The sequence below is a fragment of the Manihot esculenta genome, chromosome 1 (assembly GCF_001659605.2).
Source record: "Manihot esculenta cultivar AM560-2 chromosome 1, M.esculenta_v8, whole genome shotgun sequence".
NCBI classification, from domain to species: domain Eukaryota; kingdom Viridiplantae; phylum Streptophyta; class Magnoliopsida; order Malpighiales; family Euphorbiaceae; genus Manihot; species Manihot esculenta.
Window position 1 is genome coordinate 40,112,250 of NC_035161.2, and position 26,994 is coordinate 40,139,243.

The 26,994-nt window shown below is 36.7% G+C and overlaps 4 protein-coding genes and 1 non-coding gene across 6 annotated transcripts; 2 read left to right on the plus strand and 3 right to left on the minus strand.

Moving 5' to 3' along the window:
* Positions 1–931: 931 nt before the first annotated feature.
* LOC110614048 (conserved oligomeric Golgi complex subunit 4) lies at positions 932–9,699 on the plus strand. Its single transcript, XM_021755498.2, has 4 exons — positions 932–2,413; positions 3,695–3,701; positions 6,062–7,656; positions 8,729–9,699. Exons 1-4 carry the CDS (start codon positions 977–979, stop codon positions 9,356–9,358), a joined length of 3,669 nt encoding a protein of 1,222 aa, XP_021611190.1. The 5' UTR covers positions 932–976; the 3' UTR covers positions 9,359–9,699.
* Positions 4,223–5,831, minus strand: LOC110614037 (28 kDa ribonucleoprotein, chloroplastic). Of its 2 annotated transcripts, XM_021755489.2 has the most exons (4): positions 5,374–5,827; positions 5,027–5,128; positions 4,597–4,902; positions 4,223–4,510 (listed from the first exon to the last, which is right to left on the minus strand). In XM_021755489.2, the coding sequence occupies exons 1-4, from the start codon at positions 5,773–5,775 to the stop codon at positions 4,457–4,459; spliced, it is 864 nt and encodes a 287-aa protein (XP_021611181.1). In that variant the 5' UTR covers positions 5,776–5,827; the 3' UTR covers positions 4,223–4,456. The 2 variants fall into 2 exon arrangements, with proteins under 2 accessions (XP_021611181.1, XP_043804634.1); XM_043948699.1 differs by lacking the exon at positions 5,027–5,128 and having other exon boundaries at positions 5,374–5,831.
* A 557-nt stretch (positions 9,700–10,256) lies between the features above and the next one.
* Positions 10,257–13,181, minus strand: LOC110614057 (pyruvate dehydrogenase E1 component subunit alpha-3, chloroplastic). Its single transcript, XM_021755511.2, has 3 exons — positions 12,755–13,181; positions 11,571–12,351; positions 10,257–10,845 (listed from the first exon to the last, which is right to left on the minus strand). Exons 1-3 carry the CDS (start codon positions 12,992–12,994, stop codon positions 10,568–10,570), a joined length of 1,299 nt encoding a protein of 432 aa, XP_021611203.1. The 5' UTR covers positions 12,995–13,181; the 3' UTR covers positions 10,257–10,567.
* Positions 13,182–13,551: 370 nt separating this feature from the next.
* On the plus strand, positions 13,552–13,623 carry TRNAC-GCA. The gene has a single exon. It is a non-coding gene; the product is annotated as a tRNA-Cys (tRNA).
* Positions 13,624–15,544: 1,921 nt separating this feature from the next.
* On the minus strand, positions 15,545–26,650 carry LOC110614059 (vacuolar protein sorting-associated protein 8 homolog). The gene is made up of 19 exons (XM_021755524.2): positions 24,885–26,650; positions 24,063–24,374; positions 23,687–23,926; positions 23,450–23,570; positions 23,224–23,381; positions 22,444–23,074; positions 22,015–22,079; positions 21,801–21,902; positions 21,567–21,709; positions 19,850–19,905; positions 19,074–19,741; positions 18,777–18,967; positions 18,368–18,674; positions 17,625–17,909; positions 17,427–17,536; positions 16,952–17,279; positions 16,379–16,777; positions 16,053–16,293; positions 15,545–15,965 (listed from the first exon to the last, which is right to left on the minus strand). The coding sequence occupies exons 1-19, from the start codon at positions 26,427–26,429 to the stop codon at positions 15,940–15,942; spliced, it is 5,928 nt and encodes a 1,975-aa protein (XP_021611216.1). The 5' UTR covers positions 26,430–26,650; the 3' UTR covers positions 15,545–15,939.
* Between the last annotated feature and the right edge of the window lie 344 nt (positions 26,651–26,994).

Here is a 26,994-nt window from a genome sequence, read left to right on the forward strand (position 1 = left end):
CACGGAGAGAATCTTCGGTTTGTGGCTTTTAAGTTGAAACTTTTCCTTTGGCTGGCTGGCTGGCTGGCTGGCTTAGCGCCTTCTCCGCCTCTCCTCCCTGCCACACATTCATGGATTAACTGCTCACGTTTAAGCTCATAGATATTTTTAAATTTTTATACACACGCTGAAAATAACAGCTAATGACACTTCAAAAGCCAGACTTGTTCTATTAACTTTTAGTTTAATAATATTAAATTATCCAAAAAATATATAAATTTTTAAATTTAGATGAAATTACAAATAAATAAAAAATTTTGAATATCACATAGTTTTTTGCCAAATAAACTCACATTCAGTTTAATTAATTAGTGAACTATTAACCCAAATTACAAAATACCATGTGACAACATCTCTCATTGACCTCTCATCGAATTTCCCAGGAGAAATTTTATTTTCTTTCTTTTTTTTTTCCTAACTGCATTAATGATGCAAATTATTACTACTCCCGATTCACAAAAATTATTGTTTTATAATTTTTTATAAATTTAAAAATAATATTAATTTTTATTTTTCATTATATCCTTATTAGTTTTAAAATAATTTCGTATATCAAAAATCTCATAGAAGTAAATCTAGCGTACGGTTTATATTTTTAGATCAAATAATTATACCTTTCAAAACTTAATTCTGTAAAAAATAATAATTATTGCTAAATTGAAGACTTAAACATTACCAATAACTCACAATATTTATATATTTAAATATATAAAAATTAAGTTGTAATAAAAAATAATAATATATTATTAGTGAGAAATCCAAGAAAAATTGATGGGCTTTGATTTTGATATGGACTGAGGCGAGACAGGAACAATTCCCGTACCAGATCCGTGGACGAGCCCACTATGAGATTTATATGCCCCGTACATCGAGACATGCACCCTGTGGCTATCACCGTCGCCTGTAGAGAGAGAGAAACACACACCAAAAAAAAAAAATGCAGGAGTCACTTCTCCGTTCTTCCAAAACTGCAATAACTGTCATTTGCTCCGCCGTCTCGCAAAAACTAAACCTACTGTTCTTCCACTCCTCTTCAATCATCCACTACCGCCAGCACCAGCAGCAAGAACAAAGAGGTGAAGAGCAAATGCAACACAAAAGAAAACAAGAACCTTCAAATTACATTGATATCTCCAAATCCCCAATCGGGTCGCCATCTCGAGTCCAGAAACTCATAGCTTCCCAATCAGATCCTCTCCTCGCCAAAGAAATTTTCGATTTCGCTTCTCGCCAGCCTAATTTTCAACATTCTTACTCTTCGTATCTCGTCCTTATTCTCAAACTTGGTCGTTCCAAATACTTCTCTCTCATAGATGACCTTCTGGTTGACTTAAAATCCAAACGTTACCCAGTAACATCAACTCTTTTCTCTTACATAATCAAAATCTATGGCGAGGCGAACTTGCCGGATAAGGTTCTGAAAACGTTCTATAAAATGCTTGAATTTAACTTCAAGCCTTTGCCCAAACATTTCAATCGAATTCTTGAATTTCTTGTATCTCATCGGAACTATGTAAAACCTGCTTTGGATCTTTTCAATAATGCTCATAGATATGGGGTTTCCCCCAACACTAAATCATACAACATTTTGATGCGAGCTCTTTGTTTAAATGGGGAACTTAGTGTCGCATACAAGCTGTTCAATCAAATGTTTAAAAGAGACGTTCTGCCGGATGTTGAATCGTATCGAATTTTGATGCAGGGATTGTGTAGGAAAAGTCAGGTTAATGGAGCTGTTGATTTGTTGGAGGACATGTTGAATAAAGGGTTTGTGCCTGATACATTGAGTTATACTACTTTGTTGAATAGTTTGTGTAGGAAAAAGAAGCTCAAGGAAGCATATAAACTTCTATGTAGAATGAAGGTCAAGGGGTGCAATCCGGATATCGTTCATTATAATACGGTTATACTAGGGTTTTGCAGAGATGGGCGTGCAATGGATGCTTGTAAGGTTCTTGACGATATGGAGTCTAATGGCTGCTTGCCGAATTTGGTGTCGTATAGGACTTTGGTTGGTGGATTATGTGACCAGGGGATGTTTGATGAGGCAAAACGTTATTTGGAGGAAATGATATCGAAGGGGTTCTCCCCACATTTTTCAGTTTCTCATGCGTTGTTAAAGGGGCTCAGCGATGTTGGTAAGGTTGAAGAAGCATGTAGAGTGTTGGAGGAATTGCTAAAGCACGGAGAAGCTCCTCATACTGATACTTGGATGATTATGGTACCTAGGATATGTGAAGTGGATGACTTTGGGAGAATGGGGGAAATTTTGGATAAGATCATGATGGTAGAAATAAAGGGCGACACACGAATAGTGGATGCTGGTGTTCGTTTGGAGGAGTACTTGATCAAGAAGATACAAACAAAATGGCGAGTTTGAATACTTTTTGGCATATTGCTGGCTGGTTTATTTAAACTCTGAACTGAGATCCAATAAAAAAAACTCTGAACTGAGATTTTGTGAAGTCTAAATTCCAGTTTGAGCATGATTCATATTCATTTTCTTTTTACTTATTGATAAATCTGATTTTCCTCTTATTCCAATTTTATTCTCGCTGTATCATATGGATATTCAATACTATGAAAAATAAGGAAAGATGATCAGAGGCCTACCGGAATGTCCCGGTGGAGACTCTCCGTGGTTCAAGTACTAGTAGCAAGTGTAGTACTTATAGGTAAGAGTTGCAAAGAAAAATAAAAAATATAAAGCCAAAGAAGAAACAGACCCCCAAAAGAAGATCCTCTCTCATTTTTACCTGCTCGTGACGTCTCTCGACCTCCATGTTATTGTACTACCTATTTATGTTTCGTACGTACAGTACGTACGTGTCACACCCACTCTTCATGCCAAGCGGCCATTTAATTCCCCCAAAGTGACTGGACCAGCTCCTCCTCCTTGCGTCACATCACCGAATTGGGCTTCTTCTTGCTGGATCCGGTCTCACGAGTGACCCATTCGGTCCGGCGTGTCTGAATCAAGGCTTGAGATGCTGAGTTGGTCGGCCTAAAACGTTTTGTGGGTTTTAGACCAATTAATTCATTTGGATTTAGGGTGGATGAGACACAACGGTCATTTATTGTCAAATGTGTTGAATAATGCAATACCTGTTTTATGCATTACCTGTTTTCTTTAGAAGAATGAAAATATTGTGGGCTCGGAATGAAACTTATTTCTCAACCAACTGAATTCCGATTGATGGGTAGTTTACAGAGAAGGGTATCCTCTCTGACTACCTATGCCTGGAACTTGAGAAACCTTGCAAAATGCTAGACGGCTTTATACCATTAGGACAGAGGACCATTATCGTTCTAAAGGAAAATTGGGAACCAGTTATAGTTAAGTTGTAAGCATGGCTATTTTGGAAAAGGGAACTGCTAGCATGACCAGTGATTGCATTGGATAATGCCCCAGACGGCCAGACCAGTTGAATCAGCCGGGGCGGTTGCATCCTTGGCAATCATTCCTTTTGGTAGGATGCTCATATTTGCGCAACTTATGATTGTGTAATTACAGTTTTGAAGCTGTTGATGCTCGGATACATAAACTGGTGATGCTCAATTCTATTTTATGATTGCGTAATTACAGTTTTGAAGCGGGTCAGAAGCTATTTATCAACATGTAGACGATAATCAAGAAATGTCAAAGCCATTATAGAACATGGGTATTATTGTCAAATTTGCATCAAGAAAATATCTGAGAGTTTCCTTTCACACTTGATAGATTCAAGGTCAAACGGCGAACCACTACATCGTTCTCAAAGAAGATCAGCAATAAAATAATAATCAATTATCAATAACTAGCTAATTTTTGTATAAAGTTTTCAGGGAAGATCAAAACTTTGTGCAACATAACTATATCACTTTACTAATGTGATTCATTTCATCCACTGAGAAAAACAAAAACTGGGGGAATACTTCTGCCAACCTCTCCAAACATGCTCAAAAAGGTATTTTAGTTACCATGTCGATATATCACATCTTTCAATCTCTCTCCAATTTAAAATTTATTGTTCATATACTGTCATGAGCAGAACAAAGATCATTGGCTTTGAACACAAAACTAAATTAGAAGTAAGCTACCAAACAGCCTATAAAAACTACGTGCAAATGTCAATAGTCAATTACCTCTCCTGCTGGACACAGAAACTCAAAAATTAATGAGATCAACCACAACCAGTAAGAGTTTCTCAAAGGTATTTTTAAAAAATAAAATGTCTTGTGCAAAGCTTTGAAGGATACAACCTAAACTCAACTGCAAGATATACAACTTTGAATTTGTGGAAATGAAGATGCAACAACCAATCTTCTCCTAAGAATTTTGAGTGAGAATCCAGCTATCGCATTTGCTAATAAAAAATAAGAAAAAAGGGAAATTGCTCCATCACAGATATAAAGCAAACAAAATTTCCGGCAAGCCTCAATTATCTCTCTCAACTCCTTTTCTAACCACTAATATCCGTCCACGAAATTCCTGCAAGAGAGATCTAATGAGTTGTGTGCTAAAACAGAGAGAAAAGAAGACAATGATGTTCAAGTGAGATGATTAATGGACTCAACTCTTCCATTCAGAGAAAGTGCAGCATCACGATCTGCAGCAGACGAAAAGGACAAAAAGCCATAGGCACGGTTCTTTCCAGCTTTTCGATCATATAATACTCTTGCACTAACAACAATCCCAAACTGGCTAAATTGATTCCTCAACTCCTCAGGTTTTACACTCCAGGAAATATTGCCAATGTACAACTTATATGGACTTTCGTAAACGACATCTTTTATGGGTGCTGAATTCAATGCTTCAGGGCTTCTATTACTAGAACTCATATCAACTGAAAATTTAACCCGCATTTCTCGGCCGCCAACTTCCTGCAAAGTACAAGACCTTAAATAAATTTCAGGCAAAAATGCTCAAGACCTTAAATAAATTTCAGGCAAAAATGCTATGTCAATAAACCAAAATGACAAAAGGATAGCTAGTTTGATACTCAACAGATCCATCCAGTGCAGCAATTGCATTTTTAGCGGAATTTATAGAACCCATGGTGACGTAACCACACCCTCGACTGATACCAGTTTCAGGGTTCCGGGAGACCTGCAACAAACCACCGAGCAATGGATATTCAGTATAATCCAGTTCTCCAATTCAAGAGATTTGTTGCAGACATTTAATATTCAGCTACGCCCAACTAATTCCCAAATCATTAATTCACATCTCACTTGAACTTGTCATTGATTCTTGTGAGATTCAGTGCAAATCGATATATTCTTCCCACTTCAAATTTAATCTAAACACCTAATTAAAACTTATAGAAAGAGAGGATATAAGTATTAGTGTACCTCAACTGAAATAACAGTTCCAAAGGGCTTGAACATCTCTGCAAGCTCTGAAATATCACAGCTTCTCGGAAGATTACAAACGTAAAGTTCACATGGTCTTGGCTGCTTCTTCAATTCACGGCCCAAAAGGTCGTTGTAGCTCTCATTCCTGTCAATCTCTTCCGCAACCACTGATTCCTCGTCTACAACTGCTAATAAAGAGAAAAAGCTCCTACCTTTGTTTGGAGGCCACCGCGGAGCAGCAGCAGCAAAAGAAGAAAGAATAAAATCACGAGAGTAGGGCCGGAGCAAGCAGGAGATTTTTGAGCATTGAAATTTGACGGAGTGATGGAGAGACAACGAAGCCGACGATGTCGTTCTGATAGATGAAGGGAGGGAGGGTACCAAGGGAATGGCAGCCATTGAAAAACTGAGTAGGTTCTCACTTTACATTGGAAGCGGATAATGTTTTTAGTTTCCCTATAGGACAGTTAGCGGGACTAATTTTTTTGGAAACCGGGTCGAACATGGTAAACGGGCCGGACGGGTATTAAAAACAAACAAAGCAGGTGAGAATCCATCGGGTTAAAGCGCCAATCTTCTTCTTCTTCTTCTCCTCCTCCTTCGCAAGATCTCTACTGATTCGAATGCAAAGGATCACCGGTGGAAAATAGAGAACTGAAAATGCCATCAATTCCCAACGTATCAGTCCATAAATTACAGGAAGGAGATGAATCCACAGGATCTTCACCTAGAATTTCCTCTTCTATAAAGTTTGGGACGCCGGAGGCTCTGGATTACGTGCGTAATCTAACCGACGTTGGCGCCATGACACGGCTGCTCCATGAGTGCATCGCTTACCAGCGGGCTCTGGATGTCGACCTTGACAATCTCCTCGCCCAGCGCACAGATCTCGACAAGCACCTGCACCATCTCCAGAAATCTGCAGAGGTGCTCAACATCGTCAAGGCGGATTCCGACCACATGCTTTCCAATGTCCGCTCCACATGTGATCTCGCCGACCATGTCAGCGCCAAGGTTCGGGAGCTTGACCTTGCCCAATCGCGAGTTAACGCTACGCTTTTACGCATTGATGCGATTGTTGAAAGAGGGAATTGCATCGAGGGAGTGAAAAACGCTCTCGAAGCAGAGGATTATGAGGCGGCTTCAAAGTATGTGCAGACATTTCTGCAGATTGATGCGAAATATAAGGATTCCGGATCGGACCAGAGAGATCAGTTGCTAGCGTCGAAGAAGCAGCTGGAAGGAATAGTGAGGAAGCGGCTCTCAGCTGCCGTGGATCAGCGGGATCATCCAACAATACTACGGTTTATTAGGTTGTATTCGCCTTTAGGACTGGAGGAGGAAGGGTTGCAGGTGTATGTCGGGTACTTGAAAAAAGTGATCTCCATGAGATCCAGGCTTGAATTTGAGCAACTGGTGGAGTTGATGGAGCAGAATCATAATCAAGATCAGGTTAATTTTGTTGGGTGTTTAACAAATTTGTTTAAGGACATTGTGTTGGCTATAGAGGAAAATGATGAAATCTTGAGGAGCCTTTGTGGGGAGGATTCGATTGTTTATGCCATCTGTGAATTGCAGGAGGAGTGCGATTCGAGGGGTTCTTTGATTTTGAAGAAATATATGGAGTATAGGAAATTAGCTATATTATCATCTGAGATTAATGCCCAGAACAAGAATTTGCTGGCTGTTGGAGCGCCAGAAGGGCCTGACCCGAGAGAGGTTGAGTTGTATTTAGAGGAAATACTTTCACTGATGCAACTAGGTGAGGATTACACAGAATTCATGGTTTCGAAAATCAAAGGGTTGAGTTCTGTTGATCCAGAATTAGTGCCACGAGCCACCAAGTCGTTTAGGAGCGGGACTTTTAGCAAAGTAGTTCAGGATATTACTGGGTTTTATGTGATTTTGGAGGGATTCTTTATGGTTGAAAATGTTAGGAAAGCTATTATGATAGATGAGCACGTCCCTGATAGCCTTACCACTTCTATGGTAGACGATGTGTTTTATGTTTTGCAGAGTTGCTTGAGAAGGGCAATATCTACTTCAAATATTAGCTCTGTCATTGCAGTCTTGAGTAATGCTAGTAGTTTGTTGAGTAATGAATACCATGAAGCTTTGCAACAGAAAATGAGAGAACCAAACCTTAGCGCTAAGCTGTTTTTGGGGGGTGTTGGCGTGCAAAAGACTGGGACAGAGATTGCAACTGCATTGAATAATATGGATGTGAGCAGTGAGTATGTATTAAAGCTAAAACATGAGATTGAAGAGCAATGCGCAGAGGTAAGTCATAATTCTTAATTTAGTAATACTAAACTGAGCTGTTCACCGTCTTTCTTGTTTACTGGCTGTTCCTGGCAGTTTACTACTTGTGGCATGAGAAGGTAGTTTAAGCTTGTCATGTTGTAATGTTACATGCAATCATATAAAAGCATCACTATTTGTGTATTCATAAACACTTCTGATCTCCCAAGTATTGCTTAATGTAAATTTGTTTATGCTCTTTATGAGGAGCTACGTAGTAGAATATCTCAACCCTTGTTGCTGCTGAATCAGTGACTTACTAAGGAATGCATGAACCATAGGCGCAGTTTTCCCTTTTCTTCTATGAGATGCGAAATGTGATGGAAAATGAAGTCTTCATTTTCCTTAAAAAACTTGGTAGATAGGTTGGCAGTGCTGCAAGCTGGTAAGGAAATCTAAATTTAGGTAGATTGAGGGAGCCATTTCCTTATTAATTTAGGTTGGCTTTCAGCTAAAACTTCATGTCTAAAGTTGAGTTTGCATAAACTTTCTACTCTTGCCCTTCTCTTTTGTGTAAAGGGCATTACTCTGTTACAAGCTGTATTATCGGAGGGTTGAGCTGTACATGGTATAAAAGTGGCTTGTTCTCCCATTTGTTCTTCTAAATCATCAGAATATGCTAATCTGATGGAATGCTAGAATGTCTTGAAGTGGGGCCTGATGCTGAATGTGCTGTGAGTATGGTCACCATCAGCAGTGATATTGATGATTGTGAATGTCCTTAGGGTGTAATATGATACATCTTTTATGGACTACAATTGATGAATGGAGCTTGTGTTTTCAACCCTGCTTTTTGATCCAAGCAGAGACACTGTTAAAGGCTGTAGGGAATTTTTCAGGATAACTTCTAGTTGGCTAGCCTGTCAATCTATCTGAGAACCTTTGTTGGGAGTTTTAGCCATGTATCTGAAACTTCTTTTGGAACTTAATCCTTTGTTGATTTTGTTTCTTGGAATATGTAGTACTCTTTTGCTTTTCTGGTCTTCTACTTGTTTGTGGAAATCGTTTCAATCCTTAGGTATTTAACAGATTGCAATAATTTTTTCTGCAGGCATTCCCTGCACCAGCAGATAGAGAAAGGGTGAAATCTTGCTTGTCAGAGTTGGGTGATATGAGCAACACCTTCAAGCAAGTCCTCAATGCTGGCATGGAACAACTTGTGGTAACTGTGACACCTCGAATCCGTCCAGTGTTGGATAGCGTAGCAACTGTTAGCTATGAGTTATCTGAGGCAGAATATGCAGATAATGAGGTGAATGATCCGTGGGTGCAGAGGCTTCTCCACTCTGTTGAGACTAATGTGTCATGGCTCCAGTCGCTAATGACTGCCAACAACTATGACTCCTTTATACATTTAGTCATTGACTTCATCTTGAAGAGGCTTGAAGTGATAATGATGCAGAAAAGGTTTAGTCAGCTTGGAGGCCTTCAGCTTGACAGAGATATAAGGGCTCTGGTTAGCTATTTCTCTGGCGTGACTCAGAGGACTGTTAGAGACAAGTTTGCTCGTCTCACTCAGATGGCAACTATCCTGAACTTAGAGAAGGTATCTGAAATTCTAGATTTCTGGGGTGAAAACTCGGGACCTATGACCTGGAGGTTAACCCCTGCTGAGGTTAGGCGAGTATTGGGTCTTAGGGTTGATTTTAAACCTGAAGCAATTGCTGCTCTCAAGTTGTAATTCCAAAACTCGGACACATTTCACACTCAATGGTCCGACTACTACAACTGGCCAAGTCTCGAAAAAGGGGAGTTTATCTTCCTATGGTTCCCTTCAGTCCTGTGCTGGCATCTTCTTTTGTTTGTTTGCTTTTTATACATATTATTTTTCGCTACCCACATTGAAATAGCTTTGGTTCTCTGCGGCTTCTCGAGTTTGTTTGATCATTGTACTTTCTAACCTCCGAAGTGGTTTAAGGAAAAAAAAAAAAAAAAGAAGAGCTCAGTTTATGAGGCCAAAGAGGAAGCTTTCATGTATAAGTTCTGAAGAAATTTGTAGTATTTAGCATTATTTTCGTTTTAGAGATTTGTTAATCTATTCTATCACACTGTACTGGCAGAAATGGAACCCCTTAATCGCTAACACTCGGCCGCATAAGGCATGTCCAAAAATTGAATGGATGCAATATCATAAATTTAGAAAATTGGTGAAAAGAGGAATACTAATTGTAAATACTTTTCATGTAATAATTAATAATTAATTGAAGTAAAAAAAATAAGATAAATATTTGAAAAAAAAGGTGACTACAGCTACAACTTAACATTTTTTTAATATTAAAATCAATCTACATAACATTTCTTTAATTAATTCAAAGCATTTTATAAAAAAGAAAAAAATAATAATTTGAAGACTTTTTTTGGGTAAAAATATTCAAAATCATACTAAAGGAAACAAATTCCTAAACTCTCAATTTTATTTAGAAAAGCCACTTCTAAAAGTACAAAACACTCCTCTGTAAAATAATTTTGTCCCCTGCATCCTCATAATGAGGATAAAATAAATTCTTTCGACTAATATTATAAAATAATCTAACATTCAATTAATAAAATTCAAATAAATTCTATTTACTCCCACAATATATGTCGAACACAAAAATTCTATTATAAAATATTCTACATAAGATTATTGTTTTCCTTTTTTTTCCAAGGGGGTGCAAGGAACGTGAACCATTTGTGGTTTCCATTCCAAACAATAGTCCAATAAACAAAAGGATGATTAGCAAAACAAAACCAAAAACTTAAGTACAAAGCAAGCTAAACTAGAAATCCTGCTTATACAAGACACAGCATTACATTTAAGGGAACAAGTGGATTACTAACAAATTCTAGTATAATTATAAACCTCATGCAGACCAAGAAGTAATTAATTAACGTCCCCAACTCTAAAAACTTAGACATGAGCAGTCCCTTGGGTGAATTTGGGATCCTCGCATCGATACCGCCCATCAGGTCCAATTCCAAAGCCTTTTGGATCTGCAAATACATTCTCAAGTAGCTGGCTGCGAGGTGGATGAGGGCTCTCATCTGCAAATTCAACAGCATCCTCAACCACTTCATCTATCTTCTTCTCAATGGCTTTCAACTCTACTTCACTGGCTAGGTTGTTCTCAATAATGTACTTCTTCAAGGATGTGACGGGATCTCTAGCAGCATAGTGAGCCTTCTCGGCTGCCAAGGGGAAACATTATGAACTTACTAGATAATTACTAACTACAAATTATAGAAATGAAAATATAGGTCTCCTATACTTTGCTCAACCATTTTATGACTCCACCGACTAATTTAACATATTAAATGCTAAAAATGGACTTCTGAGGTTATATGGTGTCTCTGACCACAACATATGCAAATCTTCGGAGACTAATCACCAAAGACCATTATTTCATGGTAAACTAGAAAAAGGGGTCATAGCGTCATATTTTGTGCAGGATGAAAAGGTGTCCTATGAGTTTCAAGAACATCAGTAAATGAATTCTGATGAAAGGCATCATCATTTTAGTGAATTCATCGGACTCTGGAAATGTAAATGTGTAAGCTACCAAATTAAAATGACACTGTCATAATTTAACTCAAATAAAACTCTGAAGGTATCTATTGTAAAAATAAAACCAATTCAGAATTCTTTTCTAGAGGTGCATCTTTGTCAAATGTGTGCCTAGAAAGTTCTACAAATGCAAGTGAACACAAAATTTTATACAAAATGATGGATGTTTCAACAAGGACAGCAAAATAGGCTAAAGTCATGCTTGGACTGCTTTCATATCAGCTAAGATGCACAAGCAAATGCTAAATCATTAAAACACACAGTTCAGCAAAGGGAGTTCCAACATGTTAATCAAGAATCAGGAATAAAAATAGATAGCAAATTTAAAAGAACTAATCTCAATGCTCACCAGGGTCACGAAGCTCATCAGGATCAGCTAATGAGTGTCCTCTAAACCTGTAAGTCTCACATTCCACCAGAGTTGGTCCTTCTCCCATCCTGGCCCTTCCAATTGCTTCCTTGGCCACCTCCCTTACTTTCAAAACATCCATTCCATCGACATGAACACCTGGCATACCAAATGCTGGGCCCTTCTTCCAAATCTCAGGATCTGAAGTTGCCCTCAGGTGTGACATTCCAATTGCCCACAAATTATTCTCCACAACAAACACAATGGGCAATTTCCACAGTGCCGCCATGTTCAGACACTCAAAGAATTGTCCATTATTACATGTTCCATCTCCAAAAAATGCCAGTGTCACATCCTCACTATCTGTCTCCTTCAAAACCGCTCTCTTATATTTAGAGGTAAAAGCTGCACCAGTTGCCACTGGAATTCCCTCGCCAATAAATGCAAATCCACCAAGCACATTGTGCTCTTTCGAAAACATGTGCATGGATCCACCTTGGCCACGACAACACCCAGTGGTCTTGCCAAAGAGCTCACTCATTACAGCACGAGCAGAGACACCCTTGCTCAATGCATGGACGTGATCCCGATAAGTGCTGACAACATAATCTTCCTTCTTCAACAGCTTGATGAACCCAGTTGAGACAGCCTCTTGACCATTATAGAGATGAACAAAGCCAAACATTTTCCCCCTGTAATACATCTGGGCACACATGTCCTCAAAGGCTCTGCCCAACACCATATCCTCATATAGTTCTAAGCCTTCTTCTTTTGTGATCAACTAAATACAGAAACAAGAGAATAAGTAAAACAAAGTTCTTCAGCTCTCTTTGGCTCATAAAATAGCACCTCAAACAGAGTTTTTCGACAAAAGAAAAGTTTCTAAACTTAGATGTCAAGTCGTACGTACATATGTATAGATGCATATCAAAGCATAGTAAAGAATTATAGCCACACAGAAGCATAGTAAAGACAAGACAAATACAAATACAGCGGTAAAAGAAGACAAACATTTTTCTTAAAGAAATAAATATTGAGACTTTGGTCCATTTAATAGCAAATGGGAAATTATAGCAGTTACATCAAATGGTTTGCATTAAGTTTAGGGGGCGCAGAATTTCTATTATAATCTAAATAGAGCGTAAACTGAAATAATGGAAAGAAAAATGAGGGTAATAGATTACCAGATTGGAGGTCAATTTGAGCTTCTTTTCTTCAATGGCTTCGGAAACTGCAACAACAGGTGATCGACGGTGAGAATTGAGTAGATTCAATGTGGGAAAAGTAGTGAAACGAAGTTTTCGAGTAGATCCCGGAAAAGAACTGGTGGTTTTGAGAGGATCGAAAAGAGGTTGTTTGTGGTGAGATCTGGGGGTGGTGGGATTGAAAGGGGTGAACTTGGTAGCAGAGAAAGCAGAAGCCATTGCGCTTTCTCTTAGTAAGAGGAGCTGAGAAAGCAAAGTGAAAAACAGGGAAAGTGAGGGAAAGAGGAGGAAAGAAAGGAGAGTATAAGAGGAGAAAAAGAGGCGGAGGAACCGAGGGAAGACAGCGTAGAAGTAACCGCTCGATTCCAGAGATTGAAAATGAAACAAAAGAAAGCCACCCACTTCCCAACTGCATGTGCTTTCCTTTTATTTGCCTTGTTTGTTTGGTGAATCAGCATCACAAAAACAACGTCGTTTTAAGTGTTTTCAACCTAGCACATTTTTGCTAATTTCATGAGCTGTGATGGGCAGGAAAAGATGCCGAATTGCTGCTCCAAGTTCCAGACCTCCAAAATTCAATTTCAGAGTTTTTTTTTTTAATTTGTAAAAAATTGAATGGAAATAATAATAATAATACATATCACTCATCAGCTTAGTGATAAAGTATCATATGGTAAACTAAACTATTTACCCAATGAGTCTTGATAAAATATGATGTATGTTTTTAGTACACCTCAAGTGTTAAAATAAATAAAAGTGAAAAAAGGTAATGCCTTGGGTCCATAGCTCAGTGGTAGAGCATTTGACTGCAGATCAAGAGGTCACCGGTTCGAACCCGGTTGGGCCCTTATTGTATTTGTTTATGTATTTTTCCCCAAAATATTCATTTGTTATTAATTCTATTTTTAACTTTAATTCACTCTTACAAACAATTATTAAGAAAATTACATCATTAAGCATTTATTTTTGTAGCTAACGAAAATTATACAGAAATCCAAGGGAATCATCACTTGCATTTTAAATTACTATTATTTTATTCTTCTATTTACTATTAATTGTTGAAATAAAGTAACTGAAAATTTGTGGAACAAAACGCAGAGGGAAAGGCTTTACATATTTGTTAAGATAGGTACAGGCATCTTCATTTATATAAAATTGAATTATTTTTTTGGAAAAAATAAATAAAAATAGAAAAAAAAATTCAAAGAAAAAATAGAGTTTTACAAAATAATTGTCAATTTTTAAAAAATAAAGTAAAACAATTTCTATGTTTTTACTATTTTTTATTTTTATAACAAAAAATCATGTTATCCAAATAAAAAAATAATAATTTATTTGCTTTTTTTTATTTAATAGTTATTTATAAGAAAAATATTGATTATATTGTTATAAAATAAATAAACAACACAATTTAAATAATTTTCAAAGTAAAATAACATACTCTATACAAATTTTAATTATGAAATATATAAATAATTAGTTTTTATATAAAAAATATCTTCAAAATGTAATTCACACAAATTCAGTCCATTTTAAAAAATATTATTAATAAATATTTACACTTAAAGTAAAATTTTTGATTTCATTATAAATACAAAATGTGGAATTACTCATTTTAATACTCTTAATTATAAATAAATTTTTAAATATTAAATAAAAAAATTAAACAAAATGAAAAATGATTTCATTAATGATAGATAAATTGATTTCCATCTATTCGTTGCCTTTTTTTAGTTTTTAACACCAATATCAACAAAGCTTTCTTCGTCCGTCTCATGAACTATCTAAAGACTTCCCCTGACAGTGATCTTAACGGGAATGCTCAGCCTGGTGACGCCTTTCCATGGCAATGGAGATCTAAATTACAAAAGTAATGTTCGTACAGGTTAGTATTTGTTTATACATACGTTTCAATATGGTAAATATGACATGCATGTGAGATTTCAACGAGCTCAAATCAAATAAGATAAAATTAAAGGTATAAATAAATCGAATTTATTTATAAGTTAAAATATTTAATTATATTTAATTCGATTTTTAAATAAATTAAATTTAAATTTATAATATTTCACCCGTAAAATTATAAATTCAATTATTTTCGACTTTATAAATAAATTTTATAAACTCAAAATTCATTCATCTTATTAAGTAGATTGATATTAATATCATAAAATAATTAAACTCAAATTTTATATATATGAGTTAAATTTAAATGTTTTAAATTTTAATTATATATATATTGGTAAATTACATTTTTTAAACTTATTAATATTCAAATCATTAAATTTTTTTATAAATTTACAACTTAATTTTTTATATATATTTATTTAATTAAAATTATTTAATTTTTAATTTATTAATTTTAAATTAAAATTCATATGTATAAATAAATTAAACTAGTAATAAATTATTTAAAACTAAATTCAATAAAAACTCATTAGTTTATTTCAAAAAAATAAAAACTCAACTCAACTTAGAGTTTAATATAATATAAATAAAATTTGAGTAACAAACCAACCTTTCAAAATTTTATCTTCAAAACTCAGCTAAGTTACCCCCTAACTAAAATTGCTCTCACAAAACAGGGGAGGACAGGCTGGCCACAGATTTTTCTTTCTTTTCTTTAATTGTAATTCATTAATTATAATACAAATTTATTTACCCAAAAAATTAATAAATTAAAACATAATTTCAACACTATACATTTTATTAGAACTGAAAAATGTATATATCTGAACATATAACATAAATTAAATTATCACAAAAAAGTTCCAAAAACAGAAATAACCACAATTGTTTTACTACTATTGTAGATTTGTACAGAATTAAAAAAAAAAATCACAGCATTGTTTCCACATTCTATTTTTTTTCGCACGTGCATACTAAAGACTATAAATTAATTCACAGCAACTCCTAACTAATACAATCTCAATCACTAAGCCTTAATGTCCTAATTCTCTCTTAACGTTCATTGTAATTAAGCTGAATAATCAGTGGGTCAGCAATTTTATTTTTGTTGTTATTATTTATATTGCACGCAATGAATTAGAGATTTTAAGAAAAACTCGCCAGATAAATGTTGTATCTCGAATCAACAAAATTCATCAACCCGTTGAAGAGCTGCGACGGAAAATCTACCACTATTAGTCTGCACAAAACAGGCGTCACCGTCTACTTAACTTCTCTTTGCCTGCAAGAAGCACCATCTACGAGTTAAAATGGGAGACGTCGGCAAAAAACTTGATATCAAGGAGCAATCATGATTCACGAATCTCACCGAATATACTTGATTTTAATGGGAAACGAAGAGATGATCCTGTCACTTTCAGTTCCCTAAGTTGCCTCCTTTTGCTCGGTTTTTCAACTTTTGAAGTACCGCTGCTGCTCTCTCCTGTCAAAAGCTCCGGTCCTTCCTTCACCTTTTCATGATAAACAGCTGGCGGGGCAAGCCTCAACTGAGGGATGTTCTCTATCTGGAATAATCTCTGGTCTTTTTGTAGATTACTCAAGATCTCAAACTGCATCATCCAATCTCAATTATCAATGTCTATCCTTCCAGAATGTATGATATACTACCAGTAATAAATAAAGGTACTGACTTACCCGTGATATTTGCTGTGAACTCTCAAATGAATCTTCATGAAGATGTAGAAAGCTAGTCCCTTGTGATCGCCTGGATCTTGATGAACCCTTGTTCACTGAACCCTTCTCAGGAAGGATTGATTTGTCCCTAGGTCGCTGGGTATTCTTCTTAGGCATACAAACAGGGCATCCAGACAAGGAACCTTTATTTAAGGAGTCACTTTCAAGAAGTTCACATTGAAGATGGGTTGCATGACCACAACTGAAAACTTGAATTTGGTAACTCGGAGAACCCTTGGTTAGAAGGCAGTTGCATATACAGCATATGAGACTCCGAGGGGCATACCCATGAGATGCCCCCTTCTTGAGTAAACTCATGGTATAGAATGTATCATCTTCTATCAAGGACTTGGCAGTATCCTAAAGCATCAGAATGAGTTTGGATCAACAATTACCGACTTGCAACACAAAATGGGAAGGGAAAAAAAATCAACCAACTGTATGCCCAAATGAACGTTGAAAAGGAATGAATTCCTCTAGCATGGATATATAAGGAAAAACCCAATGAATAAAACACATTTAAGCAACAAATACCAGAATCCTCCTCTCAAAGCCATATGTTCCGAGCATCCCCAATATGGTAATTTTAAAATCACCAAATTCCTGGCTACCATTATCAGAGAGCAGTTTTGACATGATTGTAGGAAGGCGAACATATCCTATCATTCCTTCAACAATCTCTTTGATGAATTGAGATAACAATTTCCTCAAGATATGTGCACCTTTGTGGGACCTAGAGATTTTCCACTTGATTATGGGCTCATCATCCTCTTGTTCACCCAATGTTTCAGCTAGCATTCCACCATGACTTTCTTTCAATGCGTTTTTATTGGCATATGAATCCATCAAAGGCTCGCAAAACCTGTATTAGAAAAAAAATGTCAGCATTGCTCAATTTTATGCTGATATCAGATCTTATGTGATCTAAATAGATATATTCAGATACTGCACAACCAGTTAACATCCACACTATGCCAGAAATAGAATCAATAGATTGTATTGAACTTACGAATCAAGTAATCTGAACCATAGCATCTCTGACTCCTCAGGCTGCAGACGAGGAGTGTTACGCTGACACAAACCAATACAGGAGTTCAATATACTGTGTACTTCATCAACCTGTGAAAATTGAGTAAGTTGTCAAGAGCGAAATAGGGTATCAAAACAAGGGACAATAAACAGAGTTCAAAAAATCAAATCTGCAGACCTCTTTCATTTTTAAAACACTGCTGTAACAATCAATGCCAGCAGAGCCACGTAAAGTTGCTGAAATCAAACTTTCTACAGCTGTATCAAGCTCAGCAAATTTGTCATTGAGACCAGAAAGTGTCAGAAAAAGTGCACTCCCAACATCACCAACCCTTTCCAATAAAAAGGCAGCAGCATCTGTTATGCCATATTCCTGGCACAAGCGCAAACAGTGTTCTACCCGATAGCTATCAAAAGTCTCAAGAAATTTGAGAACTGAATCACGTTCATACTGACACAATAACTGCGAAAAAAAATGTAAAATATTATAACATGATATTTCTAGGGGACCAGAGTCATAAAGCAGTGTTTCCAGAGTCCATTGTCCTTGGGAACCAGTAACAAGTACAGCCATGAGCTACAGAAGGTACAGGACAGAAATCAACCAGTCACAAGTGTTTCTTAATTAAACCAAAAAGAAAAAGAGAGCAAAATACATGGATATAATAATAGCCAACCCATGCCCATAAGGAGCATGCAGACTAGCAAGACCTTAATCATGAACAAAAATAATGACAGATTAAGCAATGTTTCTTTTTCTCTACTTCAATAGTTGAGCTCATTATTTGCATCTTTGTTGTTTCATGTTTTCGAGGTGCAAAATGAACAGCAGCATGAAGACTAAATGTACAATATTTTCAGGGGGGAAAAGGGGGAAGGGGGGTGGATTTTATCAATTGCCAATGGTACACACGTCCTCACCTCCATATAAAGCTCTATCATTTCATCAGTCACATGAACAGGGTTATTCCGTATGAACTTTGGAAATTCTGAGATTCTTTCCAAGTAAGTCTCAAGTCCTTTCAACTGATCTTTCACTCTTCTCCCACTAAAAGCATCTAGGACATCATCCTTTTTCAAGTCTGAAAAGTTGAGGGTTCCATACAAGTGAACCTCAATAACCGTCTTTAGATATAGGAAAAGGCTTTTTGGATGAGACTGGAGCAGAGAGAAGATGTGTGAATTATTGCTATTAAAATGGTCAATGACTAACAAGAAAGTTCCCTCTCTGCAAAAGATCACACTATTGATTAGAGGGGAAAAAAAAAAGCCTGCAGAAAATTCGACATCTGGAATAAAGACATATCTAAATATTCATGAAATGCATTACCTGCTCAGTACAACCAACTCTGGAATCCGAGACATGACAGCTGACTGAAAAGCATTCCATTCATTGCCACTTAGCTGGCTTAAAATATTGTTGATATACGAAAAGGTGTGAATTGGTTCATCCACATCTTTCATATAGCTATCCAATGCAGCAAGATACTGGTTTCTCATAGTGTGAATGAAGCCACAAACCTGCAAACCACATTAAAGCCAATGAAATGAAGGCATCAAAAAAAATCCTAGCAAGAAGCATTCTATCTGAGACATGTCTCATATTTTTTGTTCATGGCATAAATACCTGGTGAAAGCATGCTTTCTCACATAGCTGTAACACATAAGATGAATTCCAATCAGTCACAGGCACTACCTCCAGAAGTGCAAGCACCTGTTTCTCTCTTCTTTTCGAAGTTTTGATAACTTGAGCAGGAATACTTGCTGAAGAAGTGCTCTCAGATGTCAAGTACTCCAAAATCTGACTCAGCACACTGCTTGAAACACAAGCTTTTCCACATGCAACATGGTACGCAATGAATTCAAATAGGTTCCCTATGTCTCTCATTGAAGGCCATGCTTCTACTGGTCCAGTATCATCAGTACTAGCCTGTTCAGCTGTTTGGGATGCATCTTTTTCAATGATTTGAACAAGGGCATTTAGAGTATTTTGAACCAATATATTCTGATTTCCAATTGCTGTAATATTTTGCTGCTCAGTGTTTATACTTATGTTAGCACTGTCACATGAAGTGAATTGAGGTTTTGGATTTTCATCATCCATAAAAGCCAACCTCAGAACATCTAAAGTAGCTTCAGTATCTAATTCTAAGAGATGGTACAGGTTCAGATATGTCCCCCTTGATGACAAGCCCAAGGCAACTTGTGAATTTGGAGCACTGGAATGCTCTAATAAAAACTGGACAAGTTCTGTCCTAAGAGATGGCAAACGCGTAGGAGGAATAGCTCCATGCCCTGCAAACATGGCGCTCATCAAGCTAAAAATCAAATATTCCATTCGATGGAGAAAACAATTCTTAGAGATATGCACTGGAATGCTCTAATAGAAACTGGAAGCCATACCTGGTGGAAAGGCAAGACCTGAAAAGCAATACTTCAGATAAACAAGCATCCTGTACCTGTTGATGAGAGCAGTAGCAAAAGGTGATGACTCTGATTCATTAACAAACAATATGAAATCAAATGTCAGCCAATAAAATTTTTACATTTATCTTTTAAATCCTCAAATTTATATTTTTTAACTATCTTATTTAATTTACTTAAATTCTTTGTCTTCGTTATTTCCTTTAAAAATTTCTTCTCAATTATCTCTTTACTAAGAACATTTAGTTCTCTGTTTATATTATTCACATTTTCTGTTATGGCTGATGCTGAAGGTGACTCAGGCGATGAAGGTGCCATATTAGCTTGTTGATTTAAATAGTTTTCTACTGGATTATAAACTGCTTGAGGAACTGAAGAGCTATAATCTACTCCTTTCATTCTAAGGTTTCTTTCTGGAATATCCGAGGTTGAATATCTAGGTTTTACTAAGGTCTGAATAATAGGTTTAGGTTCATCTCCTTTATACGTAGCATATATCACAGATGGTAGGTTTGAGATTCTCCCTAAATCATCTATTACTACTGAAGATGACGATCCTGTATACCTACTACTTGCACTTCTATTAAATTTTAATAATACTTTACCATCTTCAATTTGTTCAATTCTACTTAGATTTGTATTTGGTTTTACCTTTTCTGGTTCTGGAGGAGGAACTACTCCTTCTAATATCCACTCATCTGGCAAGGTTATATCTTTCCACTGAATTGTTTTAGGAATTACTGTATTTGTTTTAGTCAAATCTGTCTGCAAAAATCTAGTTTCTCCAATTTTAGGTTGTAATTTATACTTAGTTCCAAAGGCTGAGTTCATGGCTTTATAATGGATTTTATATATTAATGCTATAGGGATAGAACCTTGTTTCATTTTATAATTGTGAGTTTTAACTTCTAAAACTATACTTTCCAAGATATTTAAATCATTTAATGAAATAGTCATATCTGGATATACTTCAAAAGATATAGGTCCTTCACTTAGGCTTAAAGAATAATATTTTAATTATATTAGTCAGGAAAGAGAAAAAATAGAATTTTTTTATTGGTTTAAATTAAATAAAAAAGAAAAAAGCATTAATCCAATAACAGTAAGAGATAAAAGGTCAGAATGGATAGTAAATGAAGAGGTAATTAAAAGTGATTTCCCGCCTAAAACAATGAGTAAAATCATATATGGAGATAAAGAAATAATTTGTGCACCCTATAAAATAGCCAAAGAAAATGATACAGATAAAAAGATAATCGAACAAAATAACTTTAGTAATGCAAGTCTAATATAGATTTGTAAAATATAAGTGTATGTATGTATGTATGTATATATATATACACATATATATATATAAAATATCCAGCAGAGAAAAAAAAAAAAACAGAGGAAGGCACCTAACAACAGGAAATGTGTAAATGATGCAACCTATGATTTTACTTCATTATTATATTGTCTTAACAGATAATAATTTTCCATAAATAAATTTCCTAATTAGAACCCTTAACCTTTGCAAATGAAATCCCCCACCACTTTTTTTTTTTTTGTCTTCTAGCAATAAAAGAAGAAAGCATTAGCATCATTAAGAAAATTTATCACATGTAACGTGATAAAATCTTCAGAAGTAAACATACCAGTAAAAAACATTTCACATGCAACAAATTAATACAAAGTTACTCATGTCAAAGCAATTTACCCAAGGGCAGCAGCCTTCTCTCTATCACTACTTCGCGAAACTATTAACAACTCCTCTAAAGGTGCTCTGAAATCATCCAATCCTTTATTGAAAAGATACACCAAGGCACCATATAATCCATGCTCCCGGCATAGTCTGACAACCTAAAAGAAATTGGGATGAGAATTCACAAATCTTGGTGGAAAAGATTTACTCAAACACATAAAGTGAACAAGGAAACAAAGAATTAGAAACCTGATTGAAATCCAAGGAAGAAATGTCCATGTGAAGGACACATTGTTCAACTCGTTGCAACCACCCTTTGCTGCTATAATGCTCTACTAGAGCTTGCATAATCTTAAAAGGAGGGAAAGAAAAGAAAAAGAGAAAACAATTAGCAAAAGGTAAATTTTAATATTTAAATTCAAATGATCAATTAGGGCAAATATTAAGCTTTAAATAGCAATACCTCGGGAGGTAGGGATCCAAGCATATCTCTCAATATATATGGCTCCAGGAGCTCCAAAAATGTATCTAAAAAATAGGGAGAAAGATAAAAAGAATGGTTCAAGAAATAGTTTAATTGCCACAAAAAGAGTATAATTATATAGCATCAAAATTATAAAATAGCATATCATACACTTCCAGTAAAATTTAAGCAGAAGAAATGAACATATCAGCAGATCAGTCACATGACCTATAATAAGTCTTCTCCTATCAAATGCCAATATGAATTGTATCACTGAAAGTGAAACAGAAAGAATTGCCTCTCTGGTAAAATTATGAAGTCAAAATTGCTGAGTGTAAATGCAGTATAAAATATTCAGTACAAGTCTTTAGTTAAACTTCAAATGTCCACCCAATTAAGCATTGATTTCTGTGGGTGCTGTAAGGGTACCTCTATGTTTAACGGCCACAAACTTGGAGAAAATTTCATCAAAAAGGATGTCAGTCCGCTGTATATGGACACAGAATTCTACTGCAACACCACCAACACGAGTGAATTGTTCTTTTATATCTGAGTGCACAGAACTGCATCCACTCTTTTGGTCATCTTGTTCAGCTTTTCCAATTTGGTTGCAAAAAGCCACTGAAATATAAGAAAATACTTCATCTACATATGATAATAGCAACTCCACCAAGTAAGGCATTATGATTTCTTGTACAGCATCCACAGATCTTGGAAGGTCTATAACACCATGAGCCTGACCATCATAAAGTGTCATCGCCATGTTCAAGGCACCCATCCAGTCTCCTGCTCTCCGCAAAACCTGAATCCGTTCCTTCCACGGGAGAAGCCGGGAGACAATAAGATGCATGGGACCAAGTATGTATACAGAAGCTCCTCTTACAGCTACACAGTTGTGATAGGCTTTCTCAGGATTCCCATAGATATTCATAAAATAAGTATGATATGCAACAAGATCATCTCCTGCAGAGCCATCGACAGCAAAGCTAGTCTGATGAATCACAGTTCCATCCTTCGCAAACAAATACAACTGTCCTGTCAATGTGAGAACCACCAGCATCTGGTCAAGCATAAAACCCTTATTAGCCTCAATTGTAAGGAAAATGAATCCATGCGCAAGGATAACAGAGAATATGAAGACATGTACTATATAAAATTGCAACTTAACAAAATTTGCATGATACACGGCAGTTAAAGCTAAAAACACACATGAGCATCCAACCAAGCCACGCCTATGGCTGCACTGTCAAGAGACCATGTTCCAAATACTTTCAGCTCTGATTTAACCAACTTTGCAATTTGAACTTTCCGATCCCATGCAACAGCAAGCAATGAAACTCGTTCTGCCACATCTGCAGTACTATTGTCTGCAACAAATTCATTTTTTTTCAGGCAGCTTCACACATGAAATTTGTGAACTCCAGTCACAACATACCAGATGATGAACTACGTGATTGTGTAGTACATTTCCATGCAGTATAAGGCATGGACCCCTCCCGAACTCCATCTGGCTTGGAAAGTTGTGCATAGACTTCCAGAGTGGGGGTGAGCCTAACCTGGAAAAAAAACATAGTTCAAATACATTTTGAAGAATACCAAACAAATGCAAGCATCAGTAACTTCATCACAAAAAGGTACATGGAATTTGCGCAATCATCCGAGGACTTCATACCACCAGAGCAGTTTGATGGGTGACAAATATGACCACACCTTCTTCAGCCATAGAAGAACCCTCATTGAATAGTTTCCATCCTGTATCTCCCCCAACTACACCTCCCATCATGTTACCAATGCTGCTAGATGAAAGTGAAGCATTTCCCTGTGATGATGGCAAAGCGCCTCCAACGGATTCATCAAAAAGAAGGGGAGATGCAGATAGTACAGTGCCTGTTCTTTGTCCATCAAGAAGACACTAGCAAATCAATGAACAAGAGATCATTAATTTGGCAATTATAACACCACTGCCTAGTGCCTGCTATACAAAAAATAAGATCAGGATATTCGAGAAAATGAATATGGATATGGATGGACAAAAAATAATGTTTTACCTGTGTTTTGATGGTGAACCTGTTAAGCAAAGGAACCATTGAGAAAGCATGTAAAAGAACCAGACCTTTACTGTCACCAGTAACTGCTTTAAATTGACGAGTAACTTGAGAATCCTGGCCTAGAAAAAATGCATGTACTACGGGTGCCATATGCTCCCCAGTTATCACTTTTGCAGCTGATGCCCTCTGGACATCCCAAACAGTAATGTGACCATCACCATAACCAGCCAAAAGCAGGTCCCCTTGCTGATTGAAGCACATGGAAGTTACTGGAGCATGAGACCTATCTCCTTGTATACCAAGTATTACAATCTGAACAGGCATGACATGTTTCAGACGGTGATATAGACTATGGTTAACGATAAAAATAAAATTAAGAAAAAAAAGCCAAAGTGCAGAAGATTGACATCGGCAGATCAATAATTTTCATAATGAAACTTTTCATCAAAATGAATGCACTTGTCATATATTTTGATTTCTCCAGCAGTGAAGTTATGTAGTATGCAAGAGTTATGAAGCATCCACTGGTTCAGAAACAATCTTGCAGATTTTTCCAAAGCCATTGTGATCCCGAACTATGTATATTTGTCAAAACCCATCACGTAGTCTTACTCCTAGAATTGTCTTAATTCACAGTGCTTCAATGGTTAAAGTAGGTCATTATTCCCAGAAATGTATTTCCAAATACACCCTCACATATTTTTCTAATATCTGTGTCTCACTAAAAGCAATAAAAATTGCGAAGAGAGAGAGAGAGAGAGAGAACTATTGAAAGAAGCACACCAAAGACGCACAAAAAAAAAGCAATAAAAATGAACTGACCTTTGAATCCATGTTGTCAGTATTATAAGAAGAGTATCTACTTGGGGCAACAACAATAACGCCTTTTGCCATTCCTACTGCAATATAGTTAAGATGAAGAGCCAGGACTTGCGGGGAACCATGATCTCGCCTAAATGCTTGAGATGCAATGGTCCGGGTAATGGCATTGGTAGCATCAATGTCGAAGTATCCCAAAGTAGTAGATCCTCTCCGGACACCCTCAAGCTTCATTGGCTGAGCAGCTGCACCCTCCTCCCAATGCAAACCGGTAGAAGCCTGCTTCTTCTCAAGTTCTTCTGCTAAGTCAAGTGGCTTCATAGTGGACCTGAGTTTCTTTTGTTCTCTTTTACTAATTCTCTCACTTTCGAGTTGCTCAATTCTCTCCTCCACAAGCTCTGAAATGTCGCTAATTGAACAGGCATCACCACTGCCGCCAATAGCACTACCTGCCACATCATCTTCATAGCTATTGAGATCTTTCCCCAAATAATCCCCCTCTTCCAATGGCATCTCTGTTGAATTCCACTCAAGCTTTCCATAGTCATCGTCCCTAGAAGAGGAAATAAGATCCATTTTGCAAGAATCATTCACATCCATAAACTTAGAATCGCCATCAGAAGAAACAGTCGCTATCATTTCATCTTTTCCATCATCTGAACCCAAATTTTTTGAGCCATCTTCCAAATGTAAGTAAACGGTCGAGTTGGAAAATGAAGTAGTGGCATTTAACTGATCTTGCTCGTCCCTAGTCGCTCTTAATTGTTCCATTTTATTCCTAGCTTCTACTTCACCTGCCAAATCTTTACTGGGAAAAACCTCAGTCGTGGTCTCTAAATTCCTCTCTCTTGTGGAAATTTCATCTTCCAAATAAGATTTAAAATCACCAGGGTTATCAGCTTCCTCCCCCAATTTACCATCAGACCTGCTTCTCTCCGTAGCAACTCCAATTGAGTCCCCAGTGGATGAATTTGAAACAATCTCGTGATCATCACCAACAACGGAATTCGACTCTCCAGTGTCCATAACCTTCTGGAGACTGACCGCCCTTCTCGACTTGATCGCGGCAGCATGCGGGGTCGGTACAGACCGAGACGCCGCAGCTGCTGCCGCGAGCGCAGCCCCGGGCTTCGCGTTTGATCTCACACCACCGAACAAAGACGGCAAGGGTCTCGATGAAGAAGGAGCCCTCCATACCGAATCACCTGAGAGACCTCCCGACTTGGCCCTAGCAAAAGAATTGGGTCGTGTCTGGTCAGAATTATCACCCAAAAGCTGAGATTGGGTGCACTTTAGGGATCCAGTGGAGTCATCTGAGACTACATCGCTCACGGAGAGGGGAAGATCAGAGAGGCGAGATTGGGGGATTTTAACGGATGACGGGGATGGAGGCGACGATGAAGTGGAAGAATCGGAGTCGTTGAGAATTTCATCAAGAGTACGGTGAGGGATGGCGGTGGAGTCATCGTCGGAGTCGGAGTGCAAGTTGAGGAAAGAGTCGAGATCGAGTTCCGTGTGGAGTTTGGGGGTTGTCAATTTCTTAGTCATACTGTCGCAAGTAGAGTAAAAAGGAAGACTATTCCATCATCTGCTCTGTGTCTGATAATCGAAGGCACTGGGGTCTGCACTTCGCAAGGAAAGAGAATTGAGCAGGTAGCTCTTGGCTCCTTGTCAGCTTCCGCTGGGTTTTGTTTAGTTACGGTCATGTACACCAAAACCCACTCGATAAATAATCTCTGCAACAATCTTTTCCAGAAAAAAGGAAGAGAAAAATCTTATGCATCAGTGATAGGTTTTAATTCAGTGCAACTTATTATCGTTTCTGGGCCTATTAACTCAAATAAGTTTATATCTTATACTTTTAATTTTAAACCATTAGTTTATTAACTCAAATAAATTTATACCTTAAAATTTTAATTTTAAACAATTAAATTAAATTTTATACATAGTTCAAATCAATTTTGATTAAAATTTTAAAATGTTACTTTGCCTCTCATGTGATTTTTTTATTATTTGTTTAATTAATTATATTTTTTAAATAAAATATTTTGAATATTTTATAATTTTATATTTATATTTCAACTATTTTATTTATTAAATTAAATATTGTTAT

Coding starts and splice junctions, on each gene's coding strand:
- LOC110614048 (XM_021755498.2), top strand. CDS start 977: ATGCAGGAGTCACTTCTCCGTTCTTCCAAAACTGCAATAACTGTCATT. Junction 7,657..8,728: donor TTGAAGAGCAATGCGCAGAG/GTAAGTCATAAT, acceptor TTTTTTCTGCAG/GCATTCCCTGCACCAGCAGA.
- LOC110614037 (XM_021755489.2), bottom strand. CDS start 5,775: ATGGCTGCCATTCCCTTGGTACCCTCCCTCCCTTCATCTATCAGAACG. Junction 4,903..5,026: donor TTGCTGCACTGGATGGATCT/GTTGAGTATCAA, acceptor TGTACTTTGCAG/GAAGTTGGCGGCCGAGAAAT. Junction 4,511..4,596: donor CACTTTCTCTGAATGGAAGA/GTTGAGTCCATT, acceptor TCTCTCTTGCAG/GAATTTCGTGGACGGATATT.
- LOC110614057 (XM_021755511.2), bottom strand. CDS start 12,994: ATGGCTTCTGCTTTCTCTGCTACCAAGTTCACCCCTTTCAATCCCACC. Junction 12,352..12,754: donor TCAAATTGACCTCCAATCTG/GTAATCTATTAC, acceptor TTCTGTATTTAG/TTGATCACAAAAGAAGAAGG. Junction 10,846..11,570: donor TGATGAGCTTCGTGACCCTG/GTGAGCATTGAG, acceptor TCCCCTTGGCAG/CCGAGAAGGCTCACTATGCT.
- LOC110614059 (XM_021755524.2), bottom strand. CDS start 26,429: ATGACTAAGAAATTGACAACCCCCAAACTCCACACGGAACTCGATCTC. Junction 23,382..23,449: donor ATCACGTAGTTCATCATCTG/GTATGTTGTGAC, acceptor AATTTGTTGCAG/ACAATAGTACTGCAGATGTG. Junction 21,903..22,014: donor TTGGATCCCTACCTCCCGAG/GTATTGCTATTT, acceptor CCTCCTTTTAAG/ATTATGCAAGCTCTAGTAGA.